Source organism: Phalaenopsis equestris, unplaced genomic scaffold (genome assembly GCF_001263595.1).
Source record: "Phalaenopsis equestris unplaced genomic scaffold, ASM126359v1 Scaffold000307, whole genome shotgun sequence".
Classification (NCBI taxonomy): Eukaryota; Viridiplantae; Streptophyta; class Magnoliopsida; order Asparagales; family Orchidaceae; genus Phalaenopsis; species Phalaenopsis equestris.
Window position 1 is genome coordinate 66,876 of NW_018164749.1, and position 21,656 is coordinate 88,531.

Genomic DNA, 21,656 nt, shown 5'->3' on the forward strand with positions numbered 1-21,656 from the left:
GAGGCGGGCACCACTTCTAAGGTTCTAAGATAGTCAAGGGAGGTCCCTAAGGCTAGATCCTAAACCCTAAGAGGAAGACTAGACCTCACTAAAAATGAGGTCAACAGATACATATCATGTCGACATAGAGGGGTGCAAAACATGTCCATTATTGTCTAAGGTGGAATGGTACCTCTCTCATCCACACACTGGTTCGTTATCTAAAATTTACGATTGTCTAAGATGGCAGAAAAACATATACACGCACGCACCACTGGCAACCCAGTCATTACCATAAAAGATGAACTCTATCATAGTCAACATCCACATATAAGTACTATATATAACACACATCATTCAATTCGATATAATTTATATACCTATAAATAATGTGTAGCAGTAAGCATTGTTAAAAATGTATAATTATCACAACGTTATGAAAAATAAATAAAAGAGTATATAAATCAAAATAACAATGGGCAATTGAATTTAATAGGTATCATTAACTATTAATGAATTAGATTTAGAAAAAACTAAAAGCTACTGTAGAATAAAAGTAAAAGCTCTCATATTTAGCTCTGATGACTCCCTTGCCTAGAAGTTTTATCAGCATTTTTTTGGTAGATAAGCTATAAACAAATATGTAAAGTATTCTTGTCAATTTATAATAAATTAAGCTTACTATTTACAAGTAATTTACCTTTATTTTACATTAATAAAACATCATTTTATCTTAAATAATTTCATCGATTTCTACAAAAAAACGTAATTCTTTAATTATTGTTACTTTAAAATTAAAAAATTTTAACATAATTTAATCATTATTAATCATATTAATATTTAGAATTTTTATCAATCAAATTTATAAATTTAGCAATTTATATATAATATGAAGATTTACATTTAATAGAAATTAATCCTCATTATGCATTTATTTATTTTTATGAATTATCAATAGCGTTTTCTATTTGGGGCAGCTGTAACTTATCCAGCTTATCCTGATAAGTTGTTTATCTTGATAATCTAATGATAAGTAGCTGATCCAGATAAGTTGTCTATCTGTTTGGTTTGTGCGTTTAGAGAATAGCTGATTCTGAAAATATGATCAATCTGCCCCTATTTTGGATAAGCTGCGCTGCAGTTGTTTGGTTTGTGCGTTTTGTAAACAGCTTATTTGCATATTTTTTTACAAATTTACCAAATTTCTTAATCCAATCAGAAAATGAATATAAATGTGAAGATTGTAGAACATGAAAATACATAGAATTTTGGAGCAATTTCTCTAATGTGTAGGTTAATTTGGGGACCAACAATGAGCAACAATTACATAGAAATTTGGAGTCCATTTTCAAAACCAAGTTATGCCGATGTAAACAAAAAGAAACCTTGAGTGTAGTCAAGACAGACACAGTTTCAAAACTAATGGAGAGACGGGTTGGGTAGGAGCAGCAAACAACAACCATTTAATGTTTCCGGACATATCAATTTCCTAAATATGAAAACTACTGGCAATATGCTTAGAAGCGGAGATGCCTATTTTGCTTTCCAATATCAACTTGTCTTTGCAGATTCCAACGAAAAATTTAAGAATTTATAATTATTTTAGACAAGTTGTTCTTCCGTAGAACAATTTTAAAGAAAAATAGTTATCCCCCACCGTAAATGAATGAGCCTTAAAACTAATATGTTTTAAAAACATATATTTTACAGCTTACTGAAACTATAAGCACAAAAGTATTTCCTTCTCTTGGTGCTTCTGATGATAAAAATGAGCCCTAAAACTATAAATCTCCAGGTGTTTAATGTTTATCTTAGAAAGCCAAGCTGAGAATCTTCCCTAAAGATAGCCAGACCACAAAAAATTATTGTTGAAATAAGAACTAACAGATTCGCCCAAATCCTTCCACAGCAAAGAACGAAAAAAAAATCTTGGGAGCGCCTTTTTCACGGGAAGCTACAAACCGAGGAGCAGCAGAGGAGCGAGGAGTAAAAAGGTTACCGGTGAGAACGATTGCCGAAGATGGAGGGAGACGCGGATCAAGCGAAGAGACGGACTACTGCGACGGCGTGCGAGATCGAACGAGCTGACTGCTGCGACGGCGTGCGGGATTGAGGAGCGCTCATTGCGAAAGACGGGGGGCAAAGGAGCGCTCGTTGCGAAAGACGAAGGGTAATACTCGTCTTTCGACAGTATTAAACGTGATCGCGGGGTCTACCCGCGATCCGCGTCTAATACAAATATCATAAGGGTGTTTTGTAAAAAGTGATAGAAATGTGATTTCCAAACGAGTGATAGCGTTTTGAAAACGCCACTGTTGCAAATAAGCTCTCCCAAACGCACCCTTAAAGTATTCAAAGTAATATCAATCATAAATTATACATTTAACTATTCTTTAACCATATAATATTTTTATTATTATTAATACGTTTAAAGTATTCAAAGTAATATAAAGTAATAGAAATTTAGGTTTTACATAGTTTCATTTCAGTTTAGACAAATAAAAAAATAGAAGTACCTTAGCTCCTCAAGATTGACTTGGCTTGTGATCAAAACAAGTTTCATACACTTAATTTGCCTTCTTCATTCACACACAAACGCACCAAAATTGTCTCGGCAACATGGATTCTCCTGAACAGGAGGCTCCCTTATATGGCATTCACCCTTCTCAAACCAGCTTTTGCCGCTGAAAAGTTGCTTCCTCCTTCCCGCGCCTCAGCTCGCCAACCTGGGAATTTGAACACAAGTTTGATGTTATCCTAGCTTGCTCGACAATGTCACCTCCTACATTCCTCGTCTCCACTGACTTCATATGCATCGATCTGTCGTAGCTATACTTGGATTCGTGGCCAATCGACGTCGCACTCATCTTTACTTGAACGCTGCTTCAACCCGTCGGCATGAACACCCTAGCATGTTCAATTTGAGCCTTAAGTTTATACCGCTTGCACTTGCTCTTCCAAACTCCTTTCATCTTTGTTTAAAGGTTATCAGAGACCTCTCCTGTCTAATACGACCCCTAGAAGTTGTAACATTAGTAACATTAGTGTTACAACGTTGCAAAGACCGAGTATTACAATCTTCCCCACTTACAAAAAATTCGTCCTCAAAATTTTTCATATCATATCTTTATTTATGATTATATGATTTATTACAAATCTATTAAATTTCATATTATAGATTTCCATTAATTATCCTATTGGTTCATTCATTAAGCTTCATATTAGTAAAACTAAACATTTGATTTGTACCCCTTATAACAACTCAAACACTCATCCATCGAGATATTTTGTTTTGGCCTCATGGTTTCATAATTTTCTCCCATTAGTGCAATTTCAGGTCACCCATCCTAAGAGTGCACACATGCAAGCACGCTTAACTTTGGAGTTTTTCCAACAGTTACACCAAAATACTAAAAGTTCAGCTTCAATCTACTTAAGGGGTTTCACAGTTTGGCCCCTTGAAGCTATTAAGAAGTATAGTGGTTTGCTTTTTAAAATTTATAAATTAGTAGCCTACTATCTAATACAGTGAGATTTCTATTAGTTGGACTCAATTTCACTAATCGTCAATATTAGTTATTTTTAAATCATAACATATAGGAGGATTTGTGATGATAAATAAGAAGATTTATGCAAGTAAATATATTTTACTTGTTTACAACTTTGAATAAGTCAATTTCTGGATGTTGATCTTTCTAGTGTTCTCCTGATCGAATTGGATATTAAAGATTTTCAGAAAAAAATTTCTTAGTGCTGATTAGAAATTTGATTATTCTATTTAGTAATCTCCAGAGTTCTTTTTCACATTATCTAGTTTCTAGTAATTGGTCTAACTATGTGATTGAATTTTATAAAATTTGATACAATATGATTTTTCACTACCAAATGATTTTCATTCAAACGGATAGCTTTCTACATATTCAAATTTCTATGAGACCTTTCTAATAGATGAATATTAAATTGTCATCTAAATGGATTTTATTTATTTTCAATTTCTATTCAAAAAAATGAATGGCTTTCTAAATTAAGGGCTTGTAAATTGCAAAATGGAATATGTGTGTGGTTTTCAGCATTTCATCATGCAACTAAATTAGAGGATCCTAGATCCTGTGATCTGATGTATCAAGAGCAATTTAACCATATTAATCTAATTCCATGAATTGAGAAAAAAAATAGCTTTCTTTAAGCAAATACCTACAAAGACTGGGGGTGCTTCCTCTGCTTCATCCTCTTTCCAGAACTTCACCTTCCGGAAGAATATCTCTGCACTACCTTTTGGAACTACACCTCGATCTGCAACCATGAAGCCAATTAAAGATAATATAACAGGAATTCAAAGTAAAATGGTTCAGGAGTTTACATCTAAGCTAATAGTTATTTTTACAAAAGTATACTCCAAACAACATGATAAACATAAGGGGAATTTACATGCATGCCACCCAATTCTTATCTATTTACATATCTAACACTAATAGTTTTTTTTACAAAAGTATACTCCAAACAACATGATAAACATAAGGGGAATTTACATGCATGCCACCCAATTCTTATCTATTTACATATCTAACACCTAAACTTTATTTTTACATTTTTTACGACCCAAATCTTCCATATCACATCATGTTTGAACTGAAATTAAACACAGCCTAAACCATTCTGATGAATTTATATCTTATTTGCAAGATATCTGCTTACGCAGAGTCGTAGCCTTAGTATTTCAATGAATTTTCTTCCCTTCTTCTTTTTTCTGTTGTAATTGTCATATTAATTAAGTGTGTTTCACATTGGAAGTTAAGATTTTTATGCTCTCAGAGTAATGGGAAATTGAAGCTCTCCTTAAAACTGATTACGAAGGGAAGTAAACTAAATGGAAGGCTTCATATGAATTAGAGAGAGACATCAAGAAATTAACATCATCAAATATAATTTAGCATATCCTGATATGGTAAAATATAATTTTAGCATATCTTAGACATTCACAAATTAAAAAACGATAGAGTAAATCATTCCCAATGTTCTTCCAACAAATTTCCTAGAAACAAAAACTCGTGCGAGGACCTAATTTTTGGTCCAATGTCTTGATAGAAATTGATAGTTGTATTCATTTGCACATCGCAATATTGAGATCAAAGAGGATACACCGAGAGTCCATAGGTACAGTTGGATCATAACCCAAACTTCTTATAAAAGAGATTAAGGACCTATAAGCAAGACCTTTGGATTAAAATTCATTTTACAACATGATAAAAATGAATTAAAAAATTATTTAAAAACTTACATTTGAATTTTAAAATTTAAGATTCAAATGAAAGCTTCTAAAATTATCCTTTAATTTGAACATATCTAGTCAATTATTTGTATAAAGGATCATCTTTTGTATCACTCTATGAAGTTTATTTAGGTATAAATTAGATTTATCTTTTGCTGAAATTGTTTATCCAACAACATCCAAAGAAAACATTTCTTCCAAAAAGAAATTTTGAACAAGTGCTGGCAAAAAATAAAAAAAGTTATCATTATTGGAAGAGCTTAAAGAGCTAAACTCTCGCCAATTTCAAGAAAATGAAAAGAAAATTTCAAATATAGAACTTTGGCTGACAAAAAAATTCAAGACATTACTATAGGACTAAATCAAAACAAGTAGGCATAAGTTTGGACAACTGAAGTGCGTTACTAAAGCTGAAATACTATCAAGAAAACTATCAATATTCAATTTTTTTCAAAAATTCTAAGATCTCTTAACAACCTCCTGAAAAAGATTACCAAGAAAAGTAAAATGGTACACCAAAAAAAAATGAGCAAATAGCTTTACCACACCTAGAGATATAAAATTCAAAGGAGTTAGTTCCCGTTAAACAAGAGTATCATGATTCGGGAATCTTTTCATGAAAAAGGATAGTCAATATAACCTTGACTACAAAGGGATTAAATTACAAAGGGTACATCGTGATTTTGAAATCAAATTACAAAGGGATTAAAAGATCATATTCATTGAAGTTTCAACAGCTGATTTCTTAGAGATTATCAATGATGCTTATTTTTATATCACATCATTGAGATCGAAAAGGAAGCTACCAGGAGTCCATAGAGGAAAATCATAGCCCACAAAATTAGACAATTGATTAGAATTCAGATCATTATAGGATAAGGATAAATTTGAAGACCTATTTGGATAAGCATACTTTTGAATTTTAAATTCTGAATTAGGATAAAATATGTTGGAATTTTCTATTAGTTAGAACTTAATTTAGTTTTGTTATTTGTAGATAGGGTCCTCTAGTGAAGTTTATTTAGGTGAGGATTATAGTTTATCATTGTAGTAAATGCCTGAATTCTCCAAAAAATGAAATCTACAAACTCTCCCTAATCTCTTCCTCAACTCTTTTCCTATAGTATTTTTTGTTAGACCATGGAGAGTTGTGAAATTCTGAGTTCCTATTTTAGTGTTATTCTTTTTTATTCTTTATTTGTTATGTCACATTTCTTTCTTTCTTGAGTTAGTTTAACTTTGATAAGTTCTTATGGTTGTAATTAAGTGTATCCTAGTCATTCCTTATTATATAAAAGAAGAGTTGCAACTTGATTATTGAGAAATTTGAGAATATAATTTTCTCAATCTTTCTTCATGATATCAGAGCCAAGTTAAACACCTGAGCACTCCTTCCTCTGTCGAAGTCTCTCCCTGCAGTCGTCAACCCTACAGGCCCTCCGCCAAATTGTCTCCTTGCAGGCGCCACTCTCCTTCCCTAATAGGTGATCTTTCTTCGCGCTTCATAGAAGGCATGATACATTCCTCTCCACTGGATTGCTTTACAGCAAGCAAGCGTGATTCCTTCTCACTCGGATTGCTTCGCATCAAGTCGCAATTCATTATCTCCGACAAGATCGATTCGCAGCACGAGTATTCCCTCGGTTGAAATTTCTCTCTCTAATGGAAATTATAACCAATCCTGACGCTCGCACAACTGAATTTTCTCTTTGATAGAAATCTAAGGGAGTTCAACTTTCTCTCTCTAGTGCAAATCATAAACCTATGATGAGAACTTCAACAACCTACAAAGCCTCCTCAACTCCTCCCTGCAACCGGAAATCCTTGTTGCAAACCTTCCCTAGTAACATCTTTTGTTGTCAAATCTACCTTGTAACCCGATTCTTCTCTACTGCAAGCCCTTCTCAGATTCTCCCTACAGACCCTCTATTATTCACCTTGTTATCGCGAACCTTTCTTCCAGCACTAGCAGTCACCGCAGCAACACCTTATTGTAGCGGACCTCTCTCTAGCCGCCAAAGCAGCTGCTGACTCCTCTTTTGTATCAGCCACTTGTTGGACATTTTCTCCTACTACAGTTGTGACCAACTTCCTCCCTATGACAAGTTACAACCCTAAGTACATATAGGGTTTATGATCAAGTACGGTACGAAGACATCGAGTTCCACTCCGGAGGTTAATCGTCCTTTGTGAGAACATTACAAAAAGTTTGATCACACAAAGGACATGTGTTGGAGACTGCATGAAAAACCCGTAGAATGGAATCCTAAGCAAGTGAGGAAAGATCAAGCCAATCAGGCCCATGTTGTTAGCTATTCTAAAGGGTTGGTCAGCCTTAGCCCTTTCACCAAGAAACAGTTGTAGATGTAGAAGAAACTTCTTTCGAGCACAACTGAGTTGTCTACCAACTTGATGATAAACATAGGGATCATGTTCTCCTCCTATCTCGCTGAAAATGAAAGATTTTGAAATTGGTTATTAAATTTAGGTTCTTCTGATCACACGATTGCAGACACTCATGCTCTCACAAACTCCAAATTTGTTAGGCTTGACAATGGATCTCAATCCAGGATTGTTGGGAGAGGAGAGGTGAAAGTCCTCAAAGATATTCAACAATCTTTTGTGTTATAAGTTCCCCAATTAGATTGCAATTTACTGTCAATCAACAATTTTACTCATGACTTGAACTCTGTTACTAAATTTCATTCTAACAGTTATGAATTTTGGGTGATGAATTCGAGGAATGTGATTGACAGTGTTGAATTGCATCAAGATTTATACCTACTCAAAAAACTTATTATCTCAACCACAAGTGTTTTCTACGTCATCTTCTTCCCATTATCTTGAGTTTGTTGTTTGATTCTGTTGACAGACAAATTCTATAATGGCATCATTGTCTGGGTCATTCGAATTTTTATTATATTGAAAAATTATACTCTCATCTCTTTATGAATATAAAAACAGAAGTTTATCATCGTGAATCCTGACAATTGGCAAAACATAATCGTCATGTCTATCATCTGTCTCAATATAAACCCTCACATCATTTCTCTATCATCCACAGTTACATTTAGAAATTATCAAAATTGAAAATCATTGATGGAGCAAGATGGTTTGTCTCATTTATTGATGAATACAAGATAACCAATTGGATATTCCTCATGAAGGAAAAAAACTAAAATTGCACAAATCTTGCAATCCTTCCATAATAAGATTCCACTTAGTTTCAATGCAAAATTCAAATCCATAAAATTGAAAATGCAAAGAAATACATCAACTCTATCCTTAGACCCTACCTAGCAAAGAATGATATCCATGTGAGTTCATGTGTTCAAACTCCACAATAAAATGGGACACCTGAGAGGAAAAAGTTGAGGTATCCAAGTCTATAATGCCTCTCATTTTTATTTTCTGTCTCAGTACAAACTCTCACAATGTCCCAAAAATTTTCTGGGGAGATGTCGTCCTCACCGTCACCTACCTCATTAATAGAATGACAATCAGTCACTGGATTCAAAACCTCTCCTGACATTGTGATGGAAAAATACCCTCATATCAAACCTTTCTCATTCAATCTTACTCTAAAAATATTAGATTATCTCTTTTGTTCACATTCGCCAACTAAACCGCACAAAGTTTGACCTAAAAATCCATCAGATGAATCTTCATTGGATGTGCTTCTAACAAAAAGGGATATAAGTCATATTCTCCCAACATCAAAAATATTATAAATCCATAGATGTTGGAGTTGCTTATCTTGAAAGCCAACCCTACTACCTCAAATTTGATATTAAGTGGAGAATCTAGATGAATATCAGACATGGGACACAACTCAGGACACTCACGCCAATTGAGAGTCGTTACAACCTATTCTACTTCCTTAAACTACTTGGGATACTCACATTGATCGTATTTCCTTCCTTCTAACATATTCTCCTTCCTTCTAACCATTTTGTCTCCCAAATTCCACGGGATGAGAACATCCAACTTAAGATTGACGACAATGAACTTCGTGTGTATACTAGAAGAAAAAAATCCACTGAGCAGGATAAAGACAATAAGCAACTACAAGATTGTTCACAACCAAATCTGAATTCACACATCTCTAAAGTTCTAAGAAAAGTGAAATCTAATGAAGAAGATGGGGAATTGCACAAATTATCCCTTTCAGGATCATATTGCCTATGAGAAGTTATCATCAACTTATAAAGTTTTTTTATCTACTCTGTATAATGCGCAGATACCCAAGTTTATTTACGAAGCACTTTAATACCCAAAATGATAAAAGTATTTACAATTGAAAAGGATATCCAAGCACTTGATCTAAATGGCACATGAATTTTTACAAAGCTTTCTCCAGATAAAAGGCTCATAGAGTGCAAATGAGTCTTCAATATTTAGTATAAAGCAGGTGAGAGGATTGAGAGATTCAAGACTAGGTTGGTGGCCAAAGGTTTCACTCATTCTTATGAGATAGAATATTAAGGGACATTTGATCCCATGGCCAAGTTAAACACTGGAATAGTTCTTTCCTTGGAAGTGAACAAAGAATGAGAACTACATCAACTTGATATCAAGACTGTGCTTCTGAATGGAGAGTTTGAGGAAGAAGTGTATATAGAAATCCCACCATACTAAAAAATCAATCAAATAAAAATCAGATTTGTAAACTAAGAAAGTCACTATGATCTTAAACAATTTCAAAGGCTTGGTTTGACAAGTTTATCAAAATTATGAAATCTAAAGGATAAATCCAATGCCAAATGGATCATAAATTGTTGATAAAACATACATGATGAGGTAAGATATCTATATTCATTGTTTATATAGATGATACGATCCTCATAAGTGATGATGAAAAGGAGATTGGAAAGAAAAATGAAGTTTTTGCCACTTAATTTGAAATTAAGGATCTAGGAGCGTTGAGACACTTTCTGGGAATGGAAGTGATCAAGTCCAAGATGAGTATTGTGACATTCCAAAGAAAGTACATCTTAGGCCTACCAAAAGAGAAAGGAATGATGAGATGCAAATCCACTGAGACTCTTATGAATATAATAAAAAATAACATTCAGAAGAACAAAAGACGCTAGTGAAAAAAAGTAGACACGCAACGATTGGTGGGTAAGCTTATCTATCTATCACACACAACATTTGATATCACTCACTCTGTCGACATCGAGAGTCAACATATGAATAGTTCAAACGAAGAAAAGTATTGAGATTTCTTAAGAAAATGAGTTGTTATTTAAGAAATCGGATAGCAAGGAGAAGATTTACATTGATGTTACTTAGGCAATAGAACTTGCAGAAAGAATGTCCACTTTCAGGCATTGTTCTTGTGTTAGGGAGAATCTCGCTACCTAGAGGAGCAAGAAGCAAGCGGTGGTTTCTAGAAGTTGTGCAGAATCTAAGTATCAACACTTGTTTTGGGAATTTGTGAAGGAATGTGTATCCAAATGTTACAAAGTGAGTTGGGATACTCAATAATCAATCCCAAGAAGATGTTCTGTGATAGTCAAGTCATCATTAGCATTTCAAAGAATCATGTACATCATAACAGGAACAAATACATTGAGATTGATTGATCCAGTGAAGAAAGGTAGAGAAAAAGTCGATGGAGGCATTATTCACCTAATTTAAATTCTGACACATCTTCAAGTCACTAGTGTTTTTACTAAATATATACCTCGAGGCAGATTCACTGATTTGAATATCAAACTGGGCCTTTACAACATCTATGACATAGCATGAGAGGGAGTGTGGACTTCTTAGTTTCCTATTTTAGTGTTATTCTCATTTATTCTTTTTTTATCGTCACATTTTTTTCCTTCTTTAGTTAATTTATCTTTGTAAGTTGTTATGGTTGTAATTAAGTGTGTCTTAGTCGTTCCTTATTATAAAAGGAGAAGAGTTGTGAATTTATTATTGAGAAATAAGATAATATGATTTTCTCCACATTTCTTCGCTATAGACAAAACTAACAAGACCGCACTCCATTCCCAAGTCCATTAAATCACCAAAAATTGGAAATCCACTTAAAAATGCGATATTCCTTGATCTTGTAGCTAAAAATTATAGTCACCTCTAGTCTCATATTGCATTGTACTGTGAATCGGAAGTCCCTAATAAAATTGCGAAAAAATTGTTGTTGTGATTTTTTAAAGAAGGCACAATCAAAGGAGAGAGAGAGAGAGAGAAGTTACTGTACACGACAAGAAAGAGGCAAAATTAAAATACATAGACATCTAAACAGTCATAATGTGAAAAAAATGCTTGAGAAACCATAAAATGATTGATTAATAGAACATTTGGAACCTCCAAAAAAAACTTAAAACCTTTCTAACCATTCTAATCCCTCATTATAGACATACTCGATAGCATGAAAAGGTTGTCCAAACATAAAGAAAATTTGCTAGAAATCGAGAATTTCATTTTGGGAACATGAATATAGGGGATTGTGCATAGCGGATGAACAAGAATTTAATAAAATTGGTGGTGAAATTAAAAATTAAAGGGTGGAGAGTATTTAAGTTTAGAATTTTCATCTCCTTAAAAAAATTATTAAAACTATTATAAATAATATTATTAAATTAAAATAAAGTTAACATTAAATTATTAAGTAATTAAATTAGTAAGTACAATTTTTAGTGTAATATGATATTAAAGAGTTTTGTAAAATTTTAGGAGTAGCGAACGCCTCCCCTCAACCTACCTCTGGTTCCGCCACTGACTATGCGCATGCTCTGCTACATATAAAAGATAGAGAGCAATGAGTGCTTCTAATTATTTGTTTGTCTTTCCATAGAAATGAATTACTAACCTTGCAAGTAGAAAAAAAAAGTAACTTCTTACACAAGCTTAGCCAACTTATTCTTACGATGTGCAATGTTGATAATATATGTCTAATATTTAAAGGATTGATAATCAAAAAATCGAAGGAAGGACAGCATTTATGCAAAACATAACAGCTCATATGCATGTACATATATGGGAAATGTTCCATCATTAAAAACTTAAAAGGAAAGAGATTCTCCATGAAAAAGAATGGTAGCTCAGATGTAAGTGTTTGTATACATAGATAAATGTTTTATCATAAGAAACTATAAGGAAAAATAATCCATGTGAAGGAAGGTAGCTAATTCGTGAGTATATGTGTGCATGGATGGATTCCGTCTCCTACTAAGAGAATAATCACTTCCTTTCACCGATTTAATTTTTAATATTATGACCTTTAAAAGCAAGAAGAAAATAGCCCGTTCTCTTTACTATCATTAAATTACTCGTGTACACAATTTCAAGCCATTTTTAAGATCATTTAACCATCAATTGGATTCATCAAAAGTTTAAAAATAGATGGATCTGATAATAGAAGAAGAATATTGCGGTTTCAAAGTGAGAGACCTACAGAAGGTATGGAATTAAGTGTACAATACTAAGGTTTTTTTCATCATATTTAGAGTGTGTGCTAGTTTTGATTGATGAAATACAAGGACAAAACAAGATTCCTAAAAGAGATTCTATATATTGTCCAATCACCCTTCTTATGTTTCATGTTTCTTGAATGATTAGATTATTATCATAAAAGTTTCGCTTTATACATGTGTATGTCAAGAAATAGATGTTGGTATTATTTTATAATGATATGAGCATTTCTCCTTATACATATCATTCATACATCTTTGAGCTACGTTAAATTTGAATAAAAGGTGAAATATATGCGCGGACAAATTACAAGCGGGAAATCCTAGAACATTCCAAGGACTTAATATGATGAATCATAAAACTGGAACAAAAGGGCCATTATCTAGTTCACATTCTTGTACGCAAACAGTTCACGTGCCAATTGCTGCCTTACACTCCTACTGCTCCTTCCATAGTAAAGCATTGTGCCTAAAGTAGTGGGCCTGCCAATGAAATCTTCATATCATTTGTTTCTCCACAAAATAAACAATAAAGTACATTTCATTTACTATACATTCTTAAGGCTCATTTGGGGCTGCTTTCTCGTAGCTTTTCTCTCAGCAGCTATCACTTTCTTTCTATTTTTCAATTTTTTGTAGTGATAAGTAGCTTTTTACAAAATAAAAAGCTGGTGAGTGATAGCCAAAAGAAAATTGTGATCAAAATTTTTCAAAAAAAAAAATCTAAATCTAAAAGATCCATAGCAGCCGATAGCAACTTTAAGAAACATACTTTTTCCCCATAAATTCTTTGTAACTACTTTTAAACCTGCAGATGACCAAAAACAACCCTTAATTGTATGGTTTTTTTAATTATTTGTTTGACTAAACAGCCCAAATAGTTGTGGGTACAACACTCAAAATAATTTCCCAAATGAAGCAAATAAATTTTGAATTGATTTCACATGTTTGATAGATGGTTGAGCATTGCAGCAAAGAACTTCATGCCAAAATAAAAATTGATCAGGTGAAAGAGTTTCAGGTGAAAGAATCACCGCATCCTCAAATCAGCAGAAATTCATCCCTGAAAGTTCCCTAAAATTGTAACATAAACTAGAGAGTAACATCAACTTTAGTCAATATCTAGCCAAATCCAGAACCAATCTCAGCAATACACTGAAATTTCAGACGAAATCATAAAACCAAACTTCAAACACTTTCCTTGCGAAATCAAAACTCCAATCAAATATAATCCCAGAGAAACAGAGACCTCATTAATCAAGAATAGCTCTCGTGCATGAATCCAAAGAATGAATAAATTTCCGGGACTTTCATCCCCCTAAATTTAACCCAAAGAGAAAATAGACCCATAAATCAAGCCTCGAAGTCCCATGTATTCTTATTCCGTCAAGTACTACCTGGGCAAGGCCCGTAGAAGATCTGAAGGCGTGACAGTAGAAATCTACTTAAAAAACGATAGAGAACACGAGAAACGGAGAAAGAGAGAGAGCTTACAATCCCGGAAAACGATGTTGTCGCCTCGTTGAGAGAGAACGAAGAACTGCGAGATCATGACTGAGATCAGAGAGCGATCTGAGAATCCAATCTCCGGAGGATTCTCTCGTTGGATGCCTCTCGCAGATCTGATATTTCTCTAATCAAGTGATTCGCAGCTGAAAATCAGGCGGTGGGTCAGTCGGTGCCATTCCCAACCCAGCTGCGGTTCTTCCCTGAATCAAATTAGGGACGCACGGTGAGTAAATTTACACTGCAACCACCAAAAGTTTGATATTTACACTTAAAATGTATTGGTTTCAAAAATTCATACAAGAAAATATACATTTTATTTTAATGAGAAAAACGAATATAATATTTTTTATGCGACGCTAATTAATTTAGTTAGCGTACCATGATATGTATTAAATGTGCATGATATTTTTATGTTATTTTTTTTATATTGTTTATATCGTTTTGCATACTTTTCTATAATATTTATAATTGTATTTGGAGTATATAGGAGATCAGGCTTAAGAAGCAAAGGAGATAAAACAAACTCATAACAGGCTGAATCGGCGCCTTTGCAACAGTCTGGACATCCGAAAACTTGTGGATCGGCACCTCCAAGCCAGTCTTGGGCACTTAGATGCCCATAACCAGAGCCACTGGTGTTAGGTGCTAGTTCTAGCGCTCATGTACTCGAAGGCAGGGAAACAGATGCTCATGCATCATTATGCAGTCACAGGCGCCCATATGCGCAGGATTGCGGTTCAGACACCTCAATTTGCATTGTTTTGCATATGAGGAGTAATTTTGGCCTAATACGGAGCAGTTGGGGCTTTTTAGAAGAGAGAGGAAGCCACGACAAGGGTGTTGCCAGAGAATACTAGAGAGCAATCGGAGCACCTGAAATGAGGGGTCTATTGGAGTGTTGTAAGTATGAGAGAGTGTTATTCTGGGTGAGGTAGAGTGTTAGTGATTGTGATTGTGATTGAGATTAAGAGTATTATGTATTGAGACAGGAAATCACTGTGAATTTGTTATAAACTCTTATAATTCAATGGAGCATATTGGTGAAATCATTATGACTTGTATTTTCTTTGGTTTTGAAATGAATTCTTCGTTGTGTTTCTTTCAAATGAGCAGTAATTAAAATTCTCACTCTCTTGAGTTGGTAACCTATGCATTTTAGAACTATCCTTATAATGTGATTGATTTGTTAACTGTATAATATTGATATATTAACATTTTCCTTATAATTCACTCATAAATTGATAACTTAAATAAGTTGTTTTTTTTCCTTTGTATATTTTATTTTTCAAGGAGTTGTTAGTTTGTCCATCGTTATATACTTCTCTTTTCTGAATAAGTTTTTCTTCTGGATCATGTGAATGATCACGAGAAGAGATAAATCAAAAAATCAAGACATACAACAAAGGCAAACAACCATGAGAAAGAATGTGGAGGATTTTCGTGCTACAAACATCTCTAGAATATGTCAAGCATATATGTCGGAACAAAATCAAACTGAAATAACGTGTGTCAAATATCTACAAATGAATGCCTACAAAAGCTACCCACAGTCAGGGATTCAGGTGTATTTTCTTGTTTTGGGGTCTAGAGTGCTCCCAAAGGGTTGCATCCCACATGGTTAATTACATCTTAGGGGTTGCCAAGAATAATCTTGATCCAGGCAGGTTTTCTTACATTTAAATTGACAACTAGCACAAAACTATCAAAGGAAAGTTATTTTGTAGGGGAATACTCTGATGTTTTCAAAGCTCCCGTTAAGCCTACGAGGTAGAGATTGAGTCTTTTACAGTCCCACATAGGTAACGATTGATCAGCATACGGAGCCTGGGAAATAACTGAATCATCCATATAGAGAATCTCAATACATTAAAGCACGTCCAGGTTGTAAAGACAGAAGACAAATAGTCATATCTCAAATGAGTGGGAAGTTTTTTGATAATGAGAACATCAAGATAATATAAATGACATCAAGAGGAGCGAGAGGGCTTAAAGTGAGTAGTTAAAGAAAAGGAGGAGTAATCCTTAACATATAGAGGTAGTCGGATCAGGGCACCACAGACCCGTCATCTAAAACCACTATGACTCGAAGTCTACCCGAACATGAAGGCAGTCGACCCAACACATTCATAAATCTCGATTCATCAATCTGTGAATTGCATCATCCGCAGAGACCTCGGTAGCACAAAGGTCAAATGAATGAAATTCTATCCTATGACCACCAGGTTGAGCTCCAAGAAATAGGACTTATACTCGCTGAAGTAGCGAAGATGCCGTTGAAAAAGAAAAGAAAGGGAGGTTCAGCTACAAAGTTGGAAACACTCCCAACAAAGAACATACACCCCGTCTGGGTCGAGGAAGCCACTAACAATGTGCACTAAACAACCACTTATGTTGGTTCAGTCGGGTTATAGAAGCACTAGAACTTCTCCTTATGGCATAAAAATGATGCAGTTATATATCCCTGAACGTTGAGGCCCTATTATAATGACTTGGTTTATGCCCATGATATGCAATCCAGTTTAAACCGCCCCAAAGGCTATGCAGAAAAAGAAAGACAATTTTTTTTTAAATAGTGACAATTTTAATACTAAAATTTAGATTATTTTAATATTTTTTTATTATGATTTTTGCAAAAATTTTAAATTTTTAGGTCCTTATAAAGCTTAAATTATATTTCACAACATTCTCAAACAAATAGATTATATTTCGCAACATTCCCAGATAAACATATTATATTTTGCAACATTCCCGGCCTAAATAGCACATGTAAGCAAATGATTAGTTGACATCATCACATGCTCCCCCTTTCAACAGTACATGTGTGTGTTCACACACACACACACATGGCTCCATGTAGAAAAATATCCTAATATACTACCATGAATATCAAGCATGCAAGCATACCAAAAAGCAAAAAAAATGATGCTTGGCTAGCACAAGCACATCAACAAAGAACAATAATCAGAGGTAAGGCTGTAAACGAGCCGAGCCTGAGCGAGCTCAGGCTGGGCTCGTGTTCGGCTCGTTCGAAATAGGCTCGTGTTCGAAATAGCGTTCGAAATAGCTCGTGATCAGCGTGTTCGTGTTCGGCTCGAATTACATTTTTCTGTTCGTGTTCGGCTCGAAATTGGCTCGTTATAATATAAAATTATTATAATAATTTATTTTTTTAAAAAAAAAAAGAGTAATAATAAATCATAATTTTTTTTAAAATTTTTTTTGTACTAACTACTTTATTCCAAACATATTTGAAGGATAAATTTCTAGAAAAAAAATTACAAACTAAATTTTACAAAAAGAATATTAATATTTTTTTACCCAATTTTACAAAATACAAACTTCATTACAAATTTTACAATTTACAAATTAAACAAAAAGATGAAAATTTACAAAATACAAACTTTTACAAAAACTTCAATATAAATTTACAAAACTTTACAAAAAGAATATTAATTCCTTTTTTACAAAATTTTACAAAATAAAATCTTATTTACTAATTTTACAAATTTCCAAAAACATTATCAATGTTTCTTCACATTTTCTTTCTTCACATTTTCCTCCAGTCGACAGTCTCTTCAAATTGGGATCCATCTTGATTGCAGGTTTGCCAATTTTCTTTGAAGAGCTCATGGTGGTACACACCTTTTGTTGCTTCTTGTTTCTGGTAAGCTGTTCTTCAAGCTTCACGTTCTAAAAGACATCAAGATTGCTCCACGTGATCAATGAAAAAAAATATTTGCTGATTCACATAAAATCCAAGGGATCAATGATTGCTCCAAATAATGAGTCCTGTAATTATAGAATAATGACTCCAAAAGACCAATGCATTAGAAGAGATGAATAAAAACTGATTAGTCAAAATAATGAGTCATTTAATTATAGACTAAGGATCAAATGCACTTACAAATCTTTTCATTCTCATCAGATAAAAACTGGTCACAACTGTCTTCTCCAAAGACTTTTATAATTACAGCAGTAATGGGCCACCGAAAGTTACAGCAGTAATGGGGCACCAAAATCTTTTCATAATTTTACTGCAGTAAACTGGTGACAAGACTCACAACTGCCTTCTCCAAAGTTACAGCCGTAACTTCATAAAAATTCCGAAGTTACAGTAACTTAATAAACATTCCAAATAAACAACAGTAACTTGAATGAAACATTCCAAAGTTACAGTAACTTAATAAACAAACAGCAGTAACTTTCCAAAGTTAAACAACAATGAAACATTCCTCTGACATCAACATCCTCATTATTATGCATAAATTTATATTCCTCAGCAGTAACTTTTATCAGCAGTAACTTTCCAAAGTTTCCAAAGTTATGCCGCGTAATTTTATATTCTTATCTTAAAATGGTTGCAAACTTGTGTTGCCTTCCAAAATTAAAAGTAAGAATAATCATTTACGGCAGCTTTTCATATTCTTCTCCTAAAATGGTTGCAAACATGAGTTGCCTTCCAAAATTAAGAGTAAGAATAATCATCTTCTGCATCTTTTCATATTCTTATCCTAAAATGGCTGCACCGAAAAGAAATGACTGCTTACATAATCATCTAATAGGGCACCGAAAAGAAGTAAAGAACCACTTCCATAATGCATTATGCCACATAATGATTCACCACAATATGACAAACTAATGCCACATAAAGTAGTCATTTCTCAACTTATGTCACATCACAACACAATAGTCGAGCATCAAGTAGCCATTTCTAAACTTTTGCACAGCAAGAGTCATAACAGCAAGTCACAAGCGCTTTCAAATCTTCCCCAAACCAACAAAATTGTAATTTTGAACAATTCTTATATAGCTACATATTTAACACCTACAGTTTGAAATTTACATTTGTAACCTTTTGATATTCATAATCAATATATGCAGAGACACATTTTTGCCTCTGAGAAATAAGTAAGGGTAGTATATATGGGAAAACTAAAGCTCATGTTTGAGATATAAGAATACATGAGAGTCAAATGATCTATGCGTGTATAAACAAATATCCAAGTTTAGGTGTAAAGTATAAGAATACGCTGCATATCTAATGACAACTTTGAAACCATATTGAACCAAATGTAGATTTTCCCAACATATTTTCAACACAATATCACATATTTTCCTTTCAATTCTGCGGACACAAATATACTATTTTTTTGCAAATTTACACACATACCAGTCATTTGTTATGTATCACATGTCTAGAACAACCATTTCTAGTCGAAGAATGACAGCTCATTTCTCATGCATACTCAAGATTAGCATACTAAATCACTAAAGCCTACAACCTGTAGCATAATATAATGTATAAAAAAAAGAAAGTAGAGACTAAATATTAGCCTAAATATAAAGACAGATGATTCGATACCACATCAAAACCCTTTAAGGAATATCATGTAGGTACTAAATATAAATCTAAACACTATAATGAATAAACCACTAAATTAGATTTACATACACATAAATCTAAATGTGTTGACCTCACTTAATCCAAAAGCCCTAATTATATAATGAAAATCTAAATAAATCTAACATTATAATGAAAAAACCACTAAATCTAAATAAATCTTCTACAAGCCCTAAGATCACTAAAAAATGTAAATAAATCTAAAAGAAATTTCAGAAAGTTTAATACAAGAGGCATACATGAAGCTAAATATGAAATATTACTGAAAAGATACTCAAAGATAACACCTAGGTCTCTAAACAAACAGTCGTGCAAGACTATCGAGCAAACAAGCAAGAATACCAATCAATCGAGCCAACAGTGTCGAGAAGGAGAAGTAGAGATTAGATATAAGAGCATAGAGGCAAGCCCTAAGCTGTCGCGGCCGTCGGAGGAGTATAGTTGCAACTCGGAAGAGGGAGAGGGAGAGGACGCCGAACGAATGAGAGAAGTTTCAAGAGACGAATGACGGAATGAGAACATGTTAGGGTTTTTCGTAGGGAATATATATTTAAAAATATTTTATTTATTTAATTTTTTTAACTCTGTATTATATAATTAATATTGAAATATTATTAGTAATAAATTATTATATATTATATTTTATAGGATTTGATTTAATAAAATGTGAAAATATATTTAGTTAGAAAAATTAAATTAACTATAATTTATAACATTTAATTTTATGAATATTTATTATGTATATATATTTATTTATTTATTTTCAAGCCAATTAGAGCCGAACACGAGTGAACAAACTTTTGTTTGTGTTCGGCTCGTTTACATCTTCTTAGGTTAACGAACAAGCCAAACACGAGCTACTTAACAAGACAAACACGAGTTGTTCGCGAACAACGAGCCAAATTGACAGCCCTAATTAGAGGCGTTGAAAAAACTACCTAACATACTAAATCTTAGTCTAACACACTATCTAACAAAAATTGTCATAACTAGCATCTAAGTGCTCAGAGTAAAGTCTTTGTTTGTCATAACGAGGTAACCAATCAAAAGACATATGGCCAGGCGGATTAGTGTCAACCAACGAATTTGCCTAGCATTGGTGACCAAACTCGCTACAACACCGCATACAAGACTTACACATAGTTGTCTAATCAAAAGGCATATGGCTGGGCCTGCTGGTATAGTTTGGCCAATTGAATCATTCGGTGACACACGACCAATTGAGTCGGTTGATGTCGGGTGGCTAGTCATACTGCCTCATGTGGGAAACCAAACCCATAAACATACAATCATGCAATGCAATGTGCAAAATGCAATACATACTCATCATGACGTACAACATGATATGATGCAAGCAATCACAATTAATAACGAACCAAACTCAACTAACACTCTAAGAGAAGTTGCAAAAGTTTTAGCTTTTGGATATGCGACATAACCTCCTTAGGCTTTCGCGAGGAATGTGGAGAACTTCATTTTATAATTTCTCGTAGGAGAAGTTCTTAACCGTTTGTGGTATGAGCTAGCTACAAACTTTTTTTTTTCCATCCTAAAACCCCTCCAAGATCTTATAGAACGGGCTAGCTACAAAGCTTTTTCCATTCTTCAAAACTATTTCAACCCCTCTAAGGAGGGTTGGAAGCGCCAAAATCACGGGAAATTGGGATTCTGACCCACTAGGATTTAGATCTTGGGCTTTTAATTTGAATTCACCTAAATTTACATATGGCTTGGCCACGAATGTGCTCCCTAATCTTGGGCTTCCTCTATAAAATCAATAACATAAACCTAGCGCACCTTACAAATAACCTAGGGTTGGCTAAGGAAGTAAATTCAAAGTGTTATAGGGAATCTCGCCGCCACAGTGGTTGACCGACGTCCCTAGCTTGTGTCTCGAATGAAGATCTCCTAATAGTATGAGAGAAGCCCCCCAAGTCCTTCCCCAAAGTAATGAGGATGCTCTCTTCATCGGAGAGATCCTAAACCCTAGGCGGAGTAGTCTCTCCCCCAAGCTGGGATGAAGCTTTCTGTTTTCGTTTATTTTTTCTCTTTTTTTTATTTTTAAAAGGAGTCG

At 33.9% G+C, this 21,656-nt stretch overlaps 1 protein-coding gene across 2 annotated transcripts in view; it reads right to left on the reverse strand.

Annotated features, from left to right (window-relative positions):
* LOC110025590 (AP-4 complex subunit mu-like) overlaps positions 1-14,391 on the reverse strand; it is a 39,343-nt gene extending 24,952 nt beyond the window's left edge. The window contains exons 1-2 of one of the 2 annotated variants that reach the window (XM_020726145.1): positions 14,167-14,391; positions 4,178-4,272 (exon numbers count right to left, since the gene is read on the reverse strand). In XM_020726145.1, coding sequence (XP_020581804.1) covers positions 4,178-4,272; positions 14,167-14,224 — 153 coding nt within the window. In that variant the 5' untranslated portion in view covers positions 14,225-14,391. Of the gene's footprint in view, positions 1-4,173; positions 4,273-14,166 lie in introns of those variants that run through there. The other variant, XM_020726146.1, reaches the window with a different exon arrangement.
* Between the last annotated feature and the right edge of the window lie 7,265 nt (positions 14,392-21,656).